This window comes from Trichosurus vulpecula, chromosome 4, assembly GCF_011100635.1.
Source record: "Trichosurus vulpecula isolate mTriVul1 chromosome 4, mTriVul1.pri, whole genome shotgun sequence".
NCBI classification, from domain to species: Eukaryota; Metazoa; Chordata; class Mammalia; order Diprotodontia; family Phalangeridae; genus Trichosurus; species Trichosurus vulpecula.
The window spans coordinates 257,355,896-257,378,360 of record NC_050576.1 but is presented as its reverse complement, the minus strand read 5'-3'; the positions used below and the strand labels follow the sequence as shown (position 1 = coordinate 257,378,360).

At 42.2% G+C, this 22,465-nt stretch overlaps 1 protein-coding gene across 1 annotated transcript in view; it reads left to right on the top strand.

The window, feature by feature from the left end:
- Window positions 1-22,465, top strand: part of MCF2L2 (MCF.2 cell line derived transforming sequence-like 2) — a 280,804-nt gene that overhangs the window by 197,132 nt on the left and 61,207 nt on the right. The window contains exons 19-23 of the mRNA XM_036755690.1: window positions 6,139-6,231; window positions 7,952-8,044; window positions 10,518-10,643; window positions 17,634-17,855; window positions 22,092-22,184. Coding sequence (XP_036611585.1) covers window positions 6,139-6,231; window positions 7,952-8,044; window positions 10,518-10,643; window positions 17,634-17,855; window positions 22,092-22,184 — 627 coding nt within the window. The remainder of the gene's footprint in view (window positions 1-6,138; window positions 6,232-7,951; window positions 8,045-10,517; window positions 10,644-17,633; window positions 17,856-22,091; window positions 22,185-22,465) is intronic.

Sequence of the window (22,465 nt, the reverse complement as noted above, 5' to 3'; positions counted from 1 at the left end):
TTATAACACACTCTGAAAACCTTGTCATCTCATTTGATCCTCAAAACAGCCCTGGTAGGTAGGTGCTTTTATTATTCCCATTTTACAGAAGGTAAACAGAGGTAAAGTGACTTGCCCAGGGCCACACAACTAGTAAGGGTTTCAACAGGATTTGAACTAAGGTCTTCCTGACTCCAAGCTCAACACTGTGTATCTATCTGCCTAGTCTAGGACTAGATGCATAGCCATCCTGCTGTACTTCATTCTGGTCAACCCAAGCAGGGATAAGTAAGTTGAAACATGGTCAGGGGACAGGAGACTATGCCTTTCTGGGGTCGCTTGAAGGGACTGTTCCATTTTTGTCTAGTATTCCTAGTGCCTGGTACAGTGTCGGGCGTTTATGCACAAAGTAAGTGCTTAATAAATGCATGTTGGCTGGTACAAAGTAAGTGCTTAATAAATGCGTATTGGCTGTTTGGTGGATTGAGCAATTCTCTTCCTTGCTCTTGGCCTAAGTTTCCTCATCTGTAAAATGTGGGAGATTGGATTAGATGGCTTCTAAGATCCCTTCCAGTATGATTTTTACAGCCTGACCCTGCTATTCATTTTCTGATCAAGCCCCTTCACTGCCTACCTGGGCCTCAGTTTACCCGAGCAGAGGCGAACTGATCCAGGTCAGAAAGAGAGCAGGCACAGCTTCTGCACTGATCAGTTTTAGAATTGGGCCCATGAGTGGCTGTGGCACTTCCAGCCTGAGAGAGGTAGGGAGAGCCAGCCTTCAAAACAACAACAGCAAAGACAGAACAACAAAGTGGAGCCAACCAAGAGTAGATGGCTGCCTGGGCTGGGGCTGGATTCCTCCTTATTGAGGATCCTCAGGCAAACAGTCATAGCTTTGAAACTAGAAACTGGCCATTGGGTCATGCTCCAGGCCAGTGAGGAAGAGGCTTGCTCCAGAACCAGGATCTGAACTCAGAAGAGTTTTTCCTCTATCCACGGCATCCCTGGAGGATGTTCTTGACCAGGGACAGGTTGGATCAGATGGCCTGCAAGCCCTGCTCCAGCTCAGATGCTGTTGATCTCTGACATCCCGAAGGAGCCAACAGCGGCAGAAGCTGGTGCTTCCATGCTCACGTAAACTCAGATACATCTTAGGTATTAGTTAATAAGCCATCATCAATTTCGTGCAATCCATCAAGCATTTATGAAACACCTACTGTGTGCCAGGCAGTATAGTGTTGATTGCCACGCTTTATAAACCTATCTTTCAGGAAAGAAGTCCCACTTTCCAGATGGGAGACACTTAGGATCATAGATTTAGAACTGAAGGGGTCCTTAGAGGCTGTGGAGGCCATTTAAACCTGAGGCCAAGACAGGTTGCTTGGCTTGCCCATGGTCACACTGTCAGTAACTACCTGAGACAGCATTTGGACTTGGGTCTACCTGACTCTGAGGGGCTCAGGTCCAACTCATTGTTCAAGTCAACCAGTCTGAATGGGCATCTCTTGAGTCTCCATTTCAAGGGGAAACCTGGAGCTTCTGCTATAGTTGAAGTGACAGATGATGGTGGGCAAAGACAGTGAGGCCACGTGGGGCCTTGTATATTTGTTCTGTCAAATTCGGATTCGGTCAAAAGGCTACACTTAAGGATCTAGAAGGCCACATGTGGCCCCAAGGCCACAGGTTCCCCACCCCTGGACAAAGACAACCTGGCCATTCTCTCTTCCCTTCTTCCTGCCAAAAAAAGTAAAGGCTCCCAATCTCCTGGTAAGGACAAAGTGCAGGAAACAAAAGGCTTCTGGGAACAGCACTCTGAGTGCTGGGAGGGTACATCAAGCTTCAGGAACATGAAAAAAAATGGTCTACAGAAAAGATACAGACGTACAAATCGTAAATCAGTGGTCTGAGCGATGGGAGAACACATGCAAATATTCAAAAGGAGGAGGAGGCACCTGGACCACGTCCCTTTTTACACCCCAGCCATGGACGTGATGCAGGCCCTTTTGTTGTACAGTCATTTTTAGTTGTGTCCAACTCTTTGTGACCCTTATTTGAGGTTTTCTTGGCAGAGTTACTGGAAGGGTTTGCCATTTCCTTCTCTAGCTCATTTGATAGATAAGGAAAGTAGTCCAGGTTCACACAGCTAGTAAAGTGTCCGAGGCCAGATCTGAACTCAGGAAGATGAGTCTTCTTGACATCAGTCAACAGTCTATCCATTGTACCACCTAGCTGCCCAGTTCAGGCCCAGATTTTGCCAATGTTACAAAATGCACATTTTGTCTTCCTGTGTGACATCAGAAAATTTTCAGCCCCTTCTCTAGGTGGGAAGGAGGACTATTGAGGAACTGTCACAATGAAGTACGGTGCTTAGAGACCTGAGAACTCTCCATGTTGCCGTCTGCCTATTTCTGATGCCCCATTGGCTACCATGTTTAAAGAGCCTAGCATTTAAAGGCCGAAAGGGGCTTTAAAGATCATCCTGTCCAATGCCCTCACTTTAAAAATGAGGGACCTGGTGATGGTTAGAGAGAGAAGGGGGCATTGCCTGGGTCATGTAGCCCGAGGCACTGGCAGAGCCATTATTGCAGTCTGAGGCCAGGGACACTTCTGGCATTAGTTAACACTTCGGAGGAAACCTGAGGAGGCCAAACCATTGTGTTTCCTGCCCAAAACAACTGATTCCTTTTGTTATTTTGCTGGCTTCCAATCACTTTTTAGCCTTCAGTTGAACTATGAAGAACATAAAAGTGGGAAGGAGGATCTGTGGGCATGGGGACAGGCAGGATTTCTCTGTCTATTGATTCCTTTTTAGAGTTGGGTTTCCAAGATTTCCATAGAGGTCAAGTGACTAGCCCAGGGTCACACAGCTAATAAGCCTCTAAGGTTGGATTTGAACTTGGATTTTCCTGACTCCAAATTCAGCCCTCTCTATATACTCTGTCTCACCTAGCTTCCTCCACCCAAGCCCCAGGGCCATCATTAAAGTCAGTTAAAATAATAGTCTCCAAATGTGACAGGAGGATTGGAGGTGATCAGAAAGCCAGGGGGGCCTCGATTGGCTGTGGCACAAAGATTGTGCTTGGGGTTGCTTATTCCTGAAGTAGAGATTCAAGAAGCAGAGTCTTTCTTATCCTTTTTCCCCCTCCTCAGATCCAAAATTCCAAGGCATAGAGTTTGTGCCACACAAAGGCAACTAGGTATCTCAGTGGATAGAACAGTGGGCCTGGGGTCAGGAGGTCCTGAGTTCAAATCAAAGTGTCTAAATACTTACTAACTGTACGACTGTGGACAAGTCACTTAACCCTGATTGCCTTTAAAAAAATTCATGCCACACATTCTTACGGGTCGAAGGACCATACTCTCTGCTTGGAAGCAGTGCCCACTGCCCTCCCTTGTTAGAGTGCTGTACAGACCAATACCCTTTCTTCCTCACAATCATTCATTTTCCATCTGTCCTCCCCAAGCTGGACCTACTCAGAGTGATGAACCCTTTGCCTCTTCCATTTGATAGACCAAGCACTGAAACAAGGCCTCCCTCACAGAACCCACATGGTGAGAATCTGTTCCTGTGTCCCTGCCCCAGCCAGGTGCCATAGCAAGACTTGAAATTAGAAGGACCTGAGTTCAAATTCTGCCTCAGACATTTACTAACTATTGGCCCTCAGCAAACTGCTTACCTGCAAATGCCCCCGTTTCCTTTATTGTTAAATGAAGGGGTTGAAGTTACTGATGTCTGAGTTCCCTTCAAGCGCAAAATCTGTGGCCCTGTAATGGTGACCTTTAGAGTGCTGGCCTTCTGTACAGCATTGTGTCCTCTTCAGAAGGAGCTGCCTAGAGGAGGTTTAAGGAAGGGCAATGTTGGGGCTGGAGAGACAGGAAGAGTGGTTGGTGGAACAGTGACTGTTTAACCTGGAGAAGAGAAGCCTGGGGGAGGGAGGGAGGCAGAGAATCCTAGGTCCAGAGTTGGAAGGACCAGGGGACGGCCTATTGGGACACCACAAAGACTGTCGGAGACCCTGAATTTCATTGGTGGCCAGTAACTCAGAACCCGTTTGGTTCAGCCGCATGAGATATAGTATGGCTAAGTGACTCATCCAAGGTCCACAGATAGTAAAATCCAGAAATGGAATTTGGACCCAGGTCCTCTGACTCCAGGGCAGCTACATGGCAAAGTGAATAGAACACCTAGCCCGGAGTCAGGAACACTGGTATTCATCTTGGGCAAGTCACTTAACTCTGTTTGCTTCAGTTTCCTCATTTATAAAATGAGCAGAAGAAGGAAATGGCAAGACACTGCAGTATCTCTGCCAAGAAAACCCCAAATGGGGTCACAGAGAGTCAGACACAACTGAACAACAACCACCTCTGACTCCAATGGCCGGCCTCTTTCTGCTGAAGCACACTGCCTGATGATGGTCTTCACATGTTTGAAGGACAAACTCTGTGTGGAACAGAGATTAGGCTGGTTTTGCTTGGTCCCAGGACAGAGCTAGGAGCAGGTTTAGAGGGAGGCAGATTCCCAGCTCTAGCATATTAAAAACTTCCTCACACTTAGAACTTGACAAAAGTGGAACAGACTCCCCTGGAAAGTACTGTGTTTCCCCATGTATAAGACACACCTTAATTTTGGGGCCCGAAATTTGAAAAAAAAATGTATTACATAAAGTTATTGACCTCAAGTTTTATTCATCTGCTCATAGCTTTCAGGCATCTTTTGGGCAAGTGTGGCACGTGTACACATGTTCCATCCATTCCATTTCATGAACCTGAAGCACCAATTGTGTCCTCCTTTGAAATCAGTAACTTCTTTTTCATCAATAATTCTTCTTGCCTCATGCTGAACCATCTTTGTGACACAGGAATTCCAATTCCCCTTTGCTCTTCAGTCCATATCTTCGATTCCCTCTCTAAATCAGGCCATTTTGCTGACTTGCCTCTCATGGCCTTCTTCTGCTGTGGCATTTTCAGTAGGATTTCTTCTTCCACAGCCAGTCTTGGATTGTTTTCTCAGTTGGAGGAGGACCAAACTTACATTCAGCAGCATGATTTCCATTCACTTTTGCAAACTGGATCACTTTTAACTTGAATTCAGCACTGCATGAAAATCTTTTCTGAGTCATTTCTGGGCAGAACATGGCAAATATACTGGTAACAAATATGAAACAGTGAGCGCATAAGCAAGCACGAAGAAGCGGGAAATGCAAGTAAAAAAATCTACAAGCACTGTATAAGACGCACCCAGTTTTTAGACCCCAAATTTTTTGAAAAAGGGTGCATCTTATGCATGGGGAAATACGGTAATGTCTTCTCCACCATCAGATGTCTTTAATCAAAAACTGGAAGAACACTTGTTTTGGGAATGATTCAGAAAGGAGAGATAGAGACAGAGATAGAGACACAGAGAGAAAGACAGAGAGGAGGAGGAGGAAGAGAAGAAGAAGGAAGAGGAGGAGGAGGAGGAGGAGGAAGTTGCTTTTTGCTTGTGGTTGAGTTAGTAAAGGCAAAGTAACAGTTTGTGGGTTGACAGTACCAGGTGCGGAGAAAAGAAAGCCATGGTTAACAACTGGAGAACCACGAGCCCCAGCCACAGAGCATGAATTAACTGGCCAGAACCTACATACTGGGAAAAGATGAGGGGAAAGGAGTTTCCTTGGTATAAAAAAGTGCAGAATATGCAAAGATTTTGAAAGTTCAGTGGTTTTCATATATTTTCCCCATTTTTCCAGACAGAAGGATAAAAATGATTAGCTTGGAATTAACAACATTGCTTAGAACAAAGGTGTCAAAGGTGCATGCCGCCTGAGGCCTCAAACCAGATTAAAATGTAATTGGGAAATATTTAACCAAATAAATAAAAATACAATAAAACACTGATAATGTTAATATGTGGTTTTCTAAGTCAACGTACATCTTATACCGAACTGAGTGGCCCCCATTTCTGTTTGAGTTTGACCAGCAGCTTAGGAAATATGGTCCCTGAGAGCAAGGATTGTTTCATCTTTTTCTTTGGCCTTTGTCTCCCTAGTGCCTAGAACAGCATATGGCACATAGGTGATAAATAAGTGTTGATTGATTAACTATTCTGACTTTCCACCTAGCAATTTTCTGAAATATGTTCACTCATTTGTTTTTGTTGTTTTCTTTTTTCCTCCTTTTCAGAAAGAGGATCTTCAAGTCTATGAAAAATACTGCCAAAATAAGCCGCGGTCTGAAACACTATGGAGACAATGTGGAGACAGCATATTCTTTCAGGTAGAGCTCAGAACAAATCACTGAGAGCCTTAAGCCAGCAACCACCATTCTTCCTAGAGTACAGAGGCTCAGGTCTGGATTCAAAGTCACGAGGGCCTTCCCAGGTTTGAATCTGGCTTCTCAATGCTTACTAGCTCGATGACCCTGGTCAAAGGTATTCACCTAAGTCTATTTCACTTGACTCTATATCACTTTATAGATGAGGTTAGTAATATCTATGCCATCTACCTCCCAAGGACGTTGTAAGACTTAAGTGAAATGAGAGACAGATAGATAGACAGATAAAGACAGAGAGATAGAGAGAGATGGTGGACATAGTAGATAGATAAGATAGATAGAACAGGTAGATAAATAGAGATAGGTAGGTAGAACAGATAGATAGTACAGAGAGAAAGATAGATAAATACAGCTGATAGGAAGGAAGGAAGAGAGAAAAAGAAAGAGAAGGAAGGAAAGAAAGAAAGAAGAAAGGAAAAGTTGGCAAAATATTATATAAATTTACAAAAAAAAATACACGAATGCCATTTGTTTATTTGGCCCAAACCTGTGACTTTGTTGATATAAGGAAATCCTAGAGAGAAGATTCCTTCTACCAATGGAGATCATCACTGTCTCTGCAACTTACCTAGATTTAGGGAGTTTTTTAGAATACTAAGAGTTGAAGTGACTTCCCTGGGATCATGGAGCCAGTAGGCATCAGAAGCATTATTTGTGCCCAGGTCTTCCCGTTTCTGAGATCAGCTCTCTGTCTTCACACATCATCCTCATCGCCATCATCATCATCATCACTATTTAAAGAAACCCAGATCTTTTCATCTACTCCTAGGAGTTTGATCCTAGAGGCAAAGTGACATATTTCATTAAAAGTATCTAGTTTCTTTTTTTCAGACAACACATGAAGTAGAGATAGTGCATGATAATAATAATCTCTTGATAGTAGAGGTGAAAAATAAACTTGACTTTGGTCCACTAAGAATTTCAGTCACTTGCCCAGGTCACATAACCAGTATGTATCAAAGGCAGGACTTTAAATCATGTCTTACTGTTTTCAAGGCCAGTTCTCCATCCATTACTCCACAATGTTATTTATTATCTTCATCATCATCACCACCACCACCATGTAAAGAAGCCCAGAATTTGTCATCTGCTCAGAGGAATTTGGTCCTAGGGCTGATGTGACTTACATGATTAAAAGAGTCCAGTGTATTTTAGAGAAGGGATATAAAGCCTTGATAAAAGCAGAGATGAAAATAAATCAGACTTTGGGCTTATAGTCATTACTTCAGCCTTCCTTTCAATCTCTATGGAAAGAACCTTCAGCTGAGGAGGGGGTATAGCTATGGAACAAAATCAGCCAGCTTTGCCTTGGTGGTAGGAGGTGTCTTGAAAGCTGATCTTAGTGTGGGAAAGGACACACTCTCAACTGTGTGGTTTCCACCAAAACCCAGCACATTATGAGAAGTGTATAAATTCTTCTCACCAGGACCTCTGCTCTTTTCAGAAGAGCCTAAAATTCTCTTGCCTGCCAGCAGACTTGCTCATCAAAGGCCTGTGTCTATGGACACCTCTTTTACTCCAAACACTGGAGAATGAGATGATTAAATGATGCAAACTGATCAACCCAGCAGCTCCTATACGGGAGCCAAGGGCCTTTTCTATCGATGCTTGTCTGATTTACTCTCCTTTCTCTCCCGTTTTCCTTTCCTTTTCTTTTTTAAAGGAATGTCAGCGCAAGTTGGACCACAAACTCTCCCTGGATGCATACCTCTTAAAACCAGTCCAGAGAATCACAAAGTACCAGCTGCTTTTAAAGGTAAAAGAAATGAGGCCACTAGTTTGTATTTCAGAAAAATGCAACTAATGGATGATAGATGTGGCCTCCGTGTGTCAGCGATTTTTCTGGGGAAGCCCTGCCGTCAAATATTCAGAGGATCGTGGGATTTAGAACTAGAAGAGACCCTAGAGATCATCTAATTGGTCCAACCTTCTTATTTTATAGATTTCTATCCCATTATTTCCATAAAGCACCAAAATACCCCAGAAATGACAATATTTTGCTAAATAATAATTGAGTGAATTTTAGCTCAATGGACATTACAGTGGAAACACACAGATGTCCCAGAAGTCTTAGCGCAGTTTAAACAGCTTAAAACTGGATATAGTTAAAGCTGGACATAGTTTTAAGCTATTTAAAAATGTGCTAAGACTGTTGGGACACCCTGTATGCTAATACCAAGGATCCATGATCTTTTAGCATGGGAAACTCATCATGTGGGAACTCTGTCCACCAATACAGATTAACCTAGGACTTAGTAGATAAGTCTTAGGGATTGTCCAAAGCTCAGGGTAGTTGTGTTCCCAAAGTTACCAAGATACTAAGTGTCACAGTCAGAATTTGAACTTGTGGTAAAGGGAATCAGGATGCCGAATCTAGAGTCAGGAGGCCTGGGTTTTCTTTGTCACAATCTCTGTGGGAAAAAGGCAGGGGAAGGAGGATTCAGAATAAATATAACTGGACCCAGCCAGCCTGTGTGTCTTTTTCCTAAGTTTCCTTGGTGAAGCTAGGCCAGTGTTCCCTTAAGAACTGGAGGATCTCACTCTTAAGAGGGTAAGAATTTGTGGCCTATTGTGTGATGGAAATGCCTGAGTTGCTTTATTCACTGGCCTGCTGCTCTGTGTTTCTGAAACCAAGGCTACCAACAGCCAGTGAGCTCACCACTATGGAGCCACTGCCTTACTTGGGTTCTCTGCAGGAAGAATGAAGGGGGCATTTAGGGCGTAAACAGCAATCTAGCCTTGTAGAACTATTTTGAAATCAAGCCGGAAACAGGAACCTTTGAGTGTTTACTAGGAGATAGGTAAATAGCCCACGAATGGAGCTGGTGGATTGAACACTGTACTCACAAAGACAAACATTCGTAGTTGTAAGGATTCTCCCAATCATGTTATGCTCATTGGGCCAATCCATAAGCATGTTCTTTTAATTAGCAATTATCCTCCCCACCCCTTGTTGTTGTCGTTCAGTCATGTCTGACTCTTTGCAGCCACATTTGGGGATTTCTTGGCAAGGATACTGGAGGGGTTTTCCATTTCCTTCTCCAGCTTATTTTACAGATGAGGAAACTGAGGCAAACAGGGTTAAGTGACTTGCCCAGGGTCACACAGCTGGTAAGTGTTTGAGGCTGGATTTGAGCTCAGGATGATGAGTCTTCCTGACTCCAGACCCAGTGCTCTATGCACTATGGCACAACTTAGCTGTCCCTGTTCTCCACAATTCAGAGTGTTTTATGTTTTGCAAGTATTGACAAAATCTGATATGAGATAGAGCTAGGGAAAGGAAAATTTAATTTCATGTATGTACTTGGCTGATGAGGAGAGATATCAGTGGGGACCAGCTTCCCTTCCTAGTATCAGAGGACCTAGGTTCAAATCCCATTTCTGATGCTTGCTACTTGTGTGACCTTGGGTAAGTCATTCAATCCTGATGGGCCTCAGTTTCCTCATCTGTAAGATGAGAGATTTGGACTTGGAGGTCCCTTATCTTTCTCTGTCCGTGATGATCATAAATGAAGGATCCTAGACCTAAAATCTGGGTGAGGGGATTACTCTGGTCATGTCAGTTGTGATAAATACAGATGGCAGGTACAAAGAACCTGGAGTCACAAGACTTGGGTTTGAATTCTGGCTGTGCCTTTTATTTCTTGCACAACCGTGGGAATGTCACTCAGCCTCTCAGGCCTCACTTTTCGCATCTGTAAAATGAGGGCAATTAGACCAGTTGTCCTTTTGAAGTCCTTTCTGGCTCCCAATCCACAACTGTAGGCTCCTATCTGCATTTAGCTATTCCCAGGGCAATGAAAGTAACAGGAAAAAGATTCTCTTCTAAACCACAGAAAAAAAGTTTCTTTGCCTTGTATCTTTCAGGCAGGAAAAGGTTGTTTTAAAAGGTTTGTTTTCTTTCGATTTTAAAAGCCTGGGCTCTTTGCCTTGCAAGAAGAAAAATACACATGCATTTCCTCTATCTAAGTTTTTCCCATTAATTAGGACCATTTTGGTAGATGGTCTTGAGTCCCCTGCCAATAGCTCCAAATAATAAGAATAATAAGAAATTGATTCTGTGGCTCATCTGAAAGATAAATGTTGACTCACCTTCTCTGTACCCCCAGCTGGGGATGGGTCTGATTTTCTTTGTCAGTGTCTTATCTAGGATCCAGGGGTCATTTTTACAATAGATTAGGATGATCTTGGGCCTTTTGATTTCCTATATGATCTTTTGGTTCCCACAGGAGATGCTAAAGTGTAGCAAGAATTCAGAAGACACAGCAGAGCTGGAAGAAGCCCTGGCCACTGTCCTAGATATCATCAAATCAGTTAATGATTCCATGCATCAGATCGCAATCACTGGCTATGAGGTAGGTATGGACCTCAGGAGATGGGGCAGTGGTCATCTCATCCAGAGGGCAAGTCAGAAGGGAGAAGGATGGGGGTTGGGGAGGAGATGGAAGTGAAGGCAAGAAGGGAACAAGTAATTTCAAAGAAACTTTTTCTGGGAGTGGGGAGTAGGAACAAGAGTATAGCTCAGCTTCATGGCTCAGAGTTGTTTTTTTTTTTCTTTTTGTAGCATTTTCAGTGTCTTGCTTTTCCTCAGGGCCAGAGATGTTTTCATCTGCATAGAACAGAAATATAGGCATCAGAACTCATTTGGGTAGGTGCAGGTACAGGGGCCTTGGCTTGAAGACTTATTGGCTCTCTCAAATATTTACATGGTTTGACGGGAGTGGGGGTAGCAGGGTAAGAATGAGAAAATCCCAATTCTCTTCTTGCTGAAAAAAAAAATTTATTCAATCATTTATTAACAAATGAAAATTAATTTTTAAAAATGAGTCCTTAGCTGTACTCTAATCCCACACAATTTCCATGAACCCCAGAAGACCCAGTCTGTTTATTTTTCTCTCTTTTGGTAGCTATGAGAATAGAGAACCAAGCATATACTCTATGGAAGGAATGATTCTTGATTCCACATCAAGAGTCATCAGTGGCTATATTTCATTAGCATAAGGAATTCCCAGACTAGAAATGCACCCCCACTGATAACACATCAGCAAATCCTCTGTAACTTATAATCATATAGAGTTGTCTGAGAGCCCTGAGAAATCTGTAGCGAAGGGTCACATGGCTAGAATGTATCCGAATGGCTCTTGAATGTAGGTCTTCCTGACTCCCAAGACTGGCCCTTTCTCTACCATATCATAGTCCCTTTCATTTCTTTTTTTAGTACACATTAATATGTTAAAATTTTTTAGAGATATCACATCTGTATTGTTGACTGGGAAAACGATTGGTTAGTTGATCAGGTGACATAAATCTTTCATTTGATTCAATTTTGAAACTTTGAACTGACTTTGTTAATCAGTTACTAACTTGCCATAGTTATTTGGTGTCTGATACACTAGGTGCACTGGATTTCCTGGTTAATAATTAGCTCTGAATTATTGCATTAATTATTAGGTTATCCGACAGTGGCTAGCTCCCAACCTGACAATTTATTATATTTTGCCTTTTTCCCCCCAGGAAGATGTTGTTGACCATTATCTTGATTTAGATTGAAAAAGCATGTTGCCTAGCATGTTGCCTAGCATTTAATGCTTATTAAGACAACTATCAAAGATAATGCTTATTAATGTTATGGATTTGAAACAACAAAGAAGTCTTTGGCTGTGCCAAAGAAGTATGAAAATAGAGGTTTAAGGAAAGATTTTGCTCCATTAATGGGGAGGGGAAGGGGCTCACTAAGATGCATCAGGATGCTTACATATAGTAACAACCTTTGAGTCTGAGGAGTCTTGAGAACTGAATTGCTGGACAGTTTTGAGAGAGAGTTTCCTTCCTTCTGCCTCCCTCTAGTCATGAAATAACAGTCCCATCCAAAAAAATATCATTATCTCCAAATGATTTGCGCAGGCTAATTTAGCCAGGTTGTGTCAAAGGGAAAAATTGAACTTGTGCCTTGCTGGCTCAGGGGTCAGACTGCATCACTCATCTGCCTTTTTATTCAGGAGATTTGCCCATAACTTTATACAGTTACATTCAATATACACACAGTTCCTACTGTGTGCAAGGCTCTGTCCCTAACAATTAAGATAGGATCCCTACATTCCAGGAATTACCCCATACAAGCTAGCAGAGGGGCTGATGGGAGTTCATATGGGCCCTGGGAGGAAGAGTCAGCTTCCTCAGGTTGTCTCTTTCTCTGTAAACAGAAGCATTCTTATTAAATTTCCATTTTCACATACCAGAGCAGTGCCCGGAAGGCCACTGGCAGGAACGAGATGCTTACCATCCAAGTTTAAATCATATAAGAGAGGAGGAAATGATGAGGAAAAGGCATGTGTGAAATGTTAGGAAACAGCCATCTCCTCTAATTAAATCTAGACAGATGCAAGCCTGTTGGCACATAAGATGATTCATCTTGCTCACCAAGCTTGGGTGGGAGGGCTACTGTGGCCCCTGGATGAGATCTCATTATCTGGGTTTGGCAGCATTATGATCGTGCCTTTGATGTGGGTGCCAGAGCATGAGTGCTCCTGGAACATCAGCATCACTTTCAGGAGCCCTACGTCATTCCAAATAACCAGCTTGAGGCCAGCCTTTCAATGGGGAAAAGGACCCAGGGAAGTAAAGGCCTTAGTCACAGTCACACAGGAAACTGGCCAGCTCTGAGCTTTGGGCAACTGCCCACCAGCGTGGCCTCTTCCTTTTGGTACTTCTGATCTGGTTCTGGCTGTGAAACAACCACAGGAAGGAGTCAAAACAGGTTGATCTGAGGTTTGAAAATGGAAATGCAGAGTTTAATAGTGTTCTTCTCCTCCCAGCCTGTGGAAATAATTGTGTGTGTGTGTGTGTGTGTGTGTGTGTGTGTGTGTGTGACGCCATCAGACTGTGTTATATCCTTTTGTATACAATTCACAAAGTGGGTCACTCACAGGATCTTGGGATCACAGACCTAGAACTGAGAGGCCATCTAATCTACTCATTGCCCTTCATAAATATCATCCCACTTCCCCTCCCAAAACTTAAACCTCTTAAGGGCCATTTTTTCATCTTCACATTCCATGAATGCCTCACAGATAGCTTTTGTTGTTGTTGTTGTTGTCTTTCAGACTAGGTCTCCCTCCCTCCCTCAGCCTGATCTTGCCCTGATTGGAATAGGAGCTTTAGCTTGCTCCTTTTCCAAGCCCTTCCTTAGGCAACCTGGTCTGCCCCACCCCCCACCCCAGCTCACCACACCAGCCTCAAATTTTAGTTGGAACACCTGATGAGCGCAGCCTGTTACAGCTCAAAACTCCAGAGCTCAAGAGATCCTCTAGTGCTAGCCTCCCTGGTATCTGTGATTGCAGGTATACACCTCCATGCCCTACCAAATGGCTTTTTAAGAATGGGATTGAATGCCAAAGGATGTTTTATGATTGTAATGGGAGGACTGGCCAATAAGAACCCCATCTTTAAGGCATACACCTTGTGCTGTCTGATGCCAATCCCCATGGAGCCATGGTGACCCTGCTCCTGGAAATGTGAGATGGAAGGGCCTTTTCCCTCCCCACACAAATGGTTAAAAGATATTAATTATAAGCTTCCCAAAAGGAAGGACTGGATCTAGGTGTCTTCTGTATTTCCCAGGGTACCTTGCATAATATTGGGTGGTCAGAAGGAACTCAGGGACTTGGAATTGAATGATATTTTCCCCCAAGAGTAACAGCCCAATGGAAGATTTGGGCATCTTCTCAACTTCCTTCAAGATGACAGATACAGCAGGAAAAGAGAGATTCCATTCCACTAAGTTATTGTGGTCAGTGACTCTAACTGTGCCACGGCCTTCATCTTCTGTGCTGGACTTTGTAGCATTCTTTTTACCCAAGTGTGCCTCCTCACTGTTTTGATGATGGGTTTACCAACAGCTCTCATATGGTCACTAGAATGATTAATGAGGCTAGCAGTAAAAAATGTTCGTGGGATTATTGGGCTTCACACAATGCACTCAGTTTTGGTTGTTTTGTTTTGTTTTGTTGTTGTTGTTCCTCAGTCCTCTAGGACACCCCCAAAGAATTCAGGATGGCTTCTTTCTAATGTTATCGGCTTGAGCCACCACCCCCCTGCCCCAGTTATGTTTCCTCCACTGTTAGGTGCCAGTGAGTAGCACCCTGGTTCCATTTAACCACTTACCATCAATTAGATTTTGCAAAGGAATTTTTACTTTAAAGATATCACAATCACAAAAGTACATTTCCTTCCAGTTGCTTGGGGATGTACACTTTCCCCTATCCCACGTTGATTCCCAGGGAGAATGGGATCAGACTAAAATTAATTTCTACATAAGATGGCCCCACCAGGTTCATGTTCAGTTACTAAATAACTGCCAAAGGCCTCTCCCCTCCACTTGCTTCCTGTCAGTGGAAACCATCAATGGAGTCAAATTACTAGAGTATAGCCAAAGAGAAAAATGGCAAACATTTCAGTGCTAATCCCTGTGGAATGCCTTAGCAGCCAAAGAGCCTCCTATTCACCATGTGATTAGCCAACCAAATCCAACTGCAGAATATCTACATGTGTTCCACGTCTCTCCAAAGCATTTCCAGCACACACCATCACCTCTCCAGGAAGCAGGTTCTCTAGCATCCCTACACAGGGAGAAGATGGCAGAGGTGCTCTGTGTAGCAGCCGGTCCCCATTATACTGCATCAGTGGACCTTTCCATCTGCCTTGCAGCTGAGCCTTCCTGTATGTATTGTCTCTCTCATTAAAATCTGAGTTCCTTGAGAGCAGGGGCTGTCTTCCGTTACTATTTGCATATATGACCAATCTCTGCTGCTCTTGAATTTTTTTCTTAAATTTCTAATCTGCTCTTGATATTTGATTTGTGACCTTGGACAAGTAGATTGACTTTCCTGGGTCTCAGTTTCTTTATTTGTAAAGTAAATAAATGGCTTCTGGACTAAATGGCCTCTGAAGTCCCTTCCAGCTCTGGATCTGTGATCCCCTGATCCCATGAGTGGCTCACTTTGTGAATTCTCACTAGCAAAATTTCCATCCTAATGTGCCTGCCCCTGTTGCTTCTTGGTTACCACTACTGCTGCCATCTATGAGGCAAAAACCTGCTGGTACCTGGAGAAAGTGGGTGGGGCAGAGAAGCATGTCCTTCATGACAATTTCGAATGGAATTTTTTGAGATTATTTCTTGCTTTAGATAACTTCCACCACAGTCTCATTAGTGCAAATTAATAGCTAGAATTTATATAGTGCTTTAAGTTTGCAAAATTCTTTACAAATATTATCCCACTTGATCCTCACAACAAGCTTGTGAGGGAGGTGCTATTATTATCTCTGTTTTACAGATGAGAAAACTGAGGCAAACAGGGTTAAGTGACTTGCCCATGGTCACATAGCTAGTAAGTGTCTAAGGCTGACTCCAGGCCTGGCGCTCTATCTACTGTGCTAAATAGATGTCCATAATATGTATATATAATCAGTATACATGTCTATATAATATATATGGATTCAGTATATCTATTTATAGCTATAACTCTCTCTCTCTCTGTCTTTGTCTCTGTGTCTGTCTCTCTCTCTCTTATAACTTCTGGGCTACATCCCCAACTCACCCCTTACAGATTTGCAAGTTGAGTTTCGTAAGGGGGTGATTACTACCTCAAGTTCAAAGGTTACTCTATGGGTCCATGCTCCTAAAATGTAGCTGATGGGCCTCCACCAGTGTGCTTTCCCATAATAATCAGACAATATACACAATTACCTCAAAGCAAGAGCATTTTACTTAGATGGGGTAGTGAGAACAGTAGCTACGCAAAGTCCCCTTATGAACCTGGGGCATCCTCTCCCATAGATTCATACAACATCAGGAGGAAGAGAAGGTACAGATGAAGACACGCTGGTAGTAAGGCAAATTCATGTCAGTCACCCATGGCCTCAACTGGGCACTGTCGGCTCCCTCCTGTCCCTGCTCTTCTCACGCTAGACCCTGGTATATCTAGACAGCTTGTTTATCAGCTCTCCTGCTGGCGATTTGCCTGCTTCTTGCTGTAGCTCAGCTCTTGATAGCCAGGGTGGGTCCTCTCTTGCATTCTGTCTTGACTCTGCTTCCCCATAGATGGAGTGTCTCTTTCTGGGAGAAGAACTGATTGGGGATGGACAGGAGAAGGCAGAGAGACCCCTCCAGCCGAGGCATGGGGGTCATAGTCCACAAGGTGTCTCCAATGTGCCTTAAATTATCCTCAGCTGCCTCCAAGGCTGGAAGGCCATCTGGGCAGCCAGCCTTTAGCCCACCACTGGCCAGTTGTTCTTCCAATTCCTTCAGAGAAACTTCTTTACTTGGTGCAGTGAGTAGAGTGCTGATCCTGGAGTCAGGAGAGCCTGAGTTCAAATGTGATCTCAGACACTTGACAGAAGTACTAGCTGTGTGACCTTGGGCAAGTCACTTAACCCCAATTGCCCTGCCTTCCCCCCTCAACCCAAAAATAAAATAAAAATTAAATTAAATTAGAAAACAAACAAACAAAAAAGAGATAACAGGGCCTGGTTACCTCCCAGCAATTGGTTTACCCATCAATACCTCATTAACTCTGTTATCTATGCCTTAATTCTGGTCATTACATCAACTAGTCAAAGTGAGGTGGTGGAACCAACTCTCTGCACCCATTATACATACAATGACTTTTGCAATGGAAATGGCAGGTCCCTAAAAGGAAGTTGAACTCTAGAGCAGTGGACAAGCCAAGAGAAGGGACTTCAGAGAAAAAAAGAGATAAGCATTTATTAAGTACCTCCCTTGGCCAGGCACTCTTCTGAACTCTTTCATTACTTCATTTGACCCTCACAGCAACCCTGTGAGGTAGGTGCTCTTAATATCCTCATTTTACACTTTTGGAAACTGAGGCGTGGATGAGTGACTTATCGTGGTCACACAATTAGGAAGGTCTGAGGTAGATTTGAACTCTGAGTTTGCTGATTCCCAGTGGAGGGCTCTATTCACCGAGCCACCTAGCCGAAGAGATAATGAAACATACCTCCTGCCTCATGTCAGAAAGGTAGTGGCTGCTGCTGGCAGAGATGGTTGTTTCCATTGTTAGACACAATCTCTGAATTAGATAGTTTTCCTGAATTGTTTTTGATGGCTGCAAGACAGGATTTTGTCCAGAGTGGGGGTAGAAAGTATCTAAAGACACCAATAAAATGTGCAGATCTTATTTTTTAAGTAAAATAAAGGAGTTGTATGATATGACCTCTAAGGTCCCTCCTAGATCTAAGTTGCTGATGCCAGGATCTTGGATCCTATGAGGATTCTCCCTCCCTCGTGGACATCAGCTTCCTTCTCCTTGTGTCTTTGCATCCCCCAGGGAGACCTTCACGAGCTGGGCAAGCTGCTGATGCAGGGCTCCTTCAGTGTCTGGACCGACCACAAGAAGGGTCACAACAAGGTCAAGGATTTGGCCAGGTTCAAACCCATGCAGCGGCATCTCTTCCTCTACGCCAAGCTCCTGCTCTTCTGCAAGAAGCGAGAGGACAGTGTGGATGGGCACGAGAAGTCTCCCTCATACAGCTTTAAAAATTCTCTCAAGGTAACACCAAGAGTAATGATAAGCGCCTCTCCCTGCAAAGGCCATCAGGCTGGGATCGAGGGAGACACAAGGCTAGAACCCTTTCCAGGACTTAATCTGGGGGGTGGGGGGAGCGTGGGGGGGGGGAGGGGTGGTCACTGAAATTACCCTGGGCTAGGTAGAAGCTGATACTTGGATCACTTTATTTTAAAAGTACTTTATTTGATACTTGTATCCCCTTATTTTAAAAGCACTTTATTTGATACTTGTATCCCCTTAATTTAAAAGCACTTTATTTGATACTTGTATCCCCTTATTTTAAAAGCACTTTATTTGATGCTTGTATCCCCTTATTTTAAAAGCACTTTATTTGATACTTGTATCCCCTTATTTTAAAAGGACTATATTTTTTAAAGTGATATTTATATCACCAGTTTGTTTTATATCACCAGCTTTTTTCAATATCACCTTTCTACTCTGTCATCTCTTTTATAATAAAGACTAAAAAAAGAGGGAAAAAAACAGTTCAGCAAAACTAAGCCCTCGGCCAAGTGCTATACAAAATGTAGCACTTTCTACCCACAGTCCCCTACATCTGCAGTGAATAACTGAACTTGAAAGCATTTATTAAGAACATATATGTATTAAGTGTTGGGCATCTAAATGGGGAAAGTGAGTCTGAAGGAGCCCACAGTTTCATTGGGGGAAACAGTATATACAAGAGAGTTCAGCTTCCGGGACCAATGGAAATATCCAGCCATCCAAAGAATACAGAAAGGAAGGAAATATTCATATAGCATTTTTAGGTTTACATTGTGATATATATTATATATATATGTGTATATATATGTATATTTGCACATATACATACACACTATGTATAAATATGTAAAACAATCCCATGAGATACAGGTTCTATAGTTACAATTATTGACCCCATTTGCAGATGGGGAAACTGAGGCTCAGGGTCACAAAGCTAGTAAAAGTCAGAAGAGGGATTTAAACCCATGTCTTCTTGACTTTTAGTCCAACACTCTTTTCTCTGTGCCCACAATCAAAGGAAGAGAATGGCAAGAAGGAAGGAAAGGGTTTCCAAGGGAGCAAGCAGGTGCTGACCCAGACAGTGGAAAGGCGAGGCATCACCCCAGTGGCAGATTTAGGCTGCATGCTGGTCCTGGGGCTAGTGACGAGTCATGTGAGGTGCCTCTGTGGGGAAGGGGGGCGGTCAGAGTCTGCCCCTTTGTCCTTCCCTCCTGCTCCCTGGCCTTGGTGGTAAGTTGCTGATTTACGACACTTTGCTGACTGTTTCCCGGAGCCCAGCAGAACTTGTATCACCCACAAACAGGAGACACAGCCAGGCTCCGCCCTGGGAGAGGCAGAAGCCCACAGCTGCCTCCTTGTTAGGATTTGTTTTCAGTTTCCAAAGTTCTCACCTCATCTTCCCCCAGATAACAGTGACAGTTGGGGAAGAAATGGTGCCACCAACAATTTGCAAATGTTCATTAGCAGAAGTTGCGTAGGTAGAAGGAAAGAGGAAGATGCCCTCTTGCAAAAGAGAGATTCTAGTCTAGATGTATTCTCAGTATTTTGTCCATTTATAAGATCATTTTGTGAGTCTTCAACTGACAGCCTTTGTTTGTTATATAGATCCTTGGGACTTGAAGACATATACTATTTTTTGTCATTAAGAATATTATTATATGTAATTATATATCATGTTATATGTTATGTTGTATATATAATGTTTTATATTATTACACATTATATCTTATGTTATATATATAATATTATGTATGATATTATTCTCAGTGGAAAAAAATCTTTGATAGATCAGATTCCTGGTACTAAATAGGAAAAAATGGTGATGGTAATTATTAAAACTGAAAATTAAAGTAAAACATATAAGTAAGAGTTTGAGATTAATATAGGTCCAAGTATAGTAGTCAGGAAAATATTTGGTGTGCCTAAGGAAAAAATTGGCATGCTGGTGTATTTATGCTACCAGATCAAGAGATATACTGATGCATGATGGATCCAAACAGGCAGCAGAGGTTATAAGCTTCTATTCAAATGCTGGAAGGTTGAAAAATAAATTGTGATAACTTGAACGCTTAGGAGGATGCTTAAGATACATCTCACGGAGGGGGGGGGGGTGTGGAATGATACTTTCAGAATACAAATCCTATTGGAAAGAAAAGAAAGGAGCAAAAGACTTTGACCATGGTATTCTATATTAGAAATAGCAATACTGATGTAAAATTCTTGCTGTGCATGTAATCTCTGTGAATAGAAATTTCATGGTAAATCAAATGTAATAGAATCCATTATTCTGGGGTGGGGTGGGGGTGAATGGAAGCCATTAGGGAAGCTGAAGAGTTTAGCCAAATAACCACAAGTTTTTTCAATGCCCACTGGTACACTGATGGGTTATCTCATTAGGATGAAGTATGGAAGGAGGCATGATCCTCCTAAAGAGGAATAAATGAGACGGTGATGAAGAAACACACTAGATCCATTGATTTTCCTTAGACACTAAGTGGTACCATCACAGGGAAGCTTGAAAGTTGTCTGCAGTGACTTGGGGTTGCCCAGGAACTGGGGAAGACAGTGTAATGTAGGTATTTGTAAGCAGGTATTCTCCCTTTGGAGAGTGCCTGGAAAGCAATGCTTTCCAAAAGGTGGGTTATTGTGGCTTATTTGGGGCTTTTGCACAATAGGTGAATATTGATCATACTCCAAAGCGGGGGGAAATGGTATGATATCAGAAAAACAATCATTTGGAATGTTCTAACAGTAGAGAAGCACAGCATATTAAGAGCATGAAGGGAAAATGTATTCATTTAAAAAGAGAAGGAATAGGATGTGTCATTTCATTTTGACATTATCATACTCACATTGACCATTGTCATCAACCAGAATTTTTTGGCTTCTCTGTGTTGACTTTATATACATCTTTATAGTCACTGTGTATCTTATTCTTTTGGTTTTGCTTTATTCACTCTAGGCAATTAAAAAAAAAGTCACACAATAAACCTGACAATATCTTTTTTAAACTGGAAAAAAAGAGAAGGAATATGAAATGTAACTGATTACCAAAGGAATGTGTTGCAGAAAAAAATCCAGGCACCTCTTCTTACCTGATAAACTAAAGCAATGTAAAGTTATTCTCCTTTCATTCAGAAATTTCATTGTCAGAGGGCTCTAAAATGGATAATACTCAGCCAAGAATTTGTTAAGTCAACAAACCATGAGTTGAATATTACTGCATTTGAGATAATAATCTTATTTGAGAGTCATTAATTATGAATAATAATAATTTTTACAATTTTCATTTATCTCCCTTTGGATGAACATGGTCATATAAATGTATAAAATTATTCCCTTATGGAATAGTTCTAATAATTCATTATGCCTCCAAGTCTAGCATTTAAAGGCATTTACACGTTAGTTAATAAATGAGATAAGTTAAACAATAAACATATGAGAGGAAGTTAAAGCCCATTAAAATATACAGTAGGAGAACTACATGTAAAGTGAAATGTGTATATAAATATGCACAGAAAGATTAAAGCAATAATTATAAGCTTAGTAACCAACAAATTCAGACTCTTAAATACATGAATAGGAATTTTTAAACAATTGCAAATAGCTATTATTTACAGTCTCATATAGAAAAAAGTCTATAACTTTAACTGGGTAACAATCATACTATTTGTTTCTGCGTCCCTTTCTAAATGTTTTTTCTTCTGTACAATTTTTCTGGATTTTATGCCAATTGTTATTTGAATAATTATAGTCCGTGTGTTCCTTCTTTTGGGCTCTTATCTCATCACTGAATTACTCCATATATTTCCCTGCATTTCTTTGAGTTCTTCATCTATCTCATTTCCTATGACATAATAACAAATTGAGATCTGGGAAAGGCCTTAATTTAGAAAGGTCAAGGTCACCCACTGCATCTTGGAGTCATCACCAATTGTCTTGACTTTGGTCTTGCCATTAACTTTGATGGCTCTGGAAGAGAGAGTGAGGGTCAGTTCCGCCTCAGTTAAATCCAGTTCATATAGACAGCTAGAGAGATAGCCAGAGAGAAAGCCACCAAAAGAAACAGAGACAGTCAGATGGAGAGAGAGAGAGAGTCAGAGACTAAGAGACTGTAAGGCATGGGAAGGAAAGGCTGAGAGGTGACCAGGGCAATTCATCCTCAGAAAATAGAAAACAGTGATTCCAAGTATTTGTTTTCTCTTTCTGCACTAGATGGGCATGGTTGGCATCACAGAAAATGTGAAAGGAGACAACAAGAAGTTTGAGATTTGGTATAATGGTCGGGAAGAAGTGTACATCATTCAGGTAAGCCCTGTGCCTTGCTGGGTGGACTCTTTTCCCACTGGATTCACTGCTTTTGACTGTTGGGGGCCTTTTGTCTTCTATCAGTAAATTAATCAAACCATCATTTATTAACATGGTGCCCAGCAAGTAGTAAGCATTTAATAAGTGCTTGGGGACTGACTGACTATTCAAAAGGTCACCAAGGGGAGATTCTAATCCCTGAACACACAAAAGGGCTCTAGTTCCCAAGAGCAATATGTCTATCAAATATGATATGTCTATCATAGTTGATTTGGTCTGAT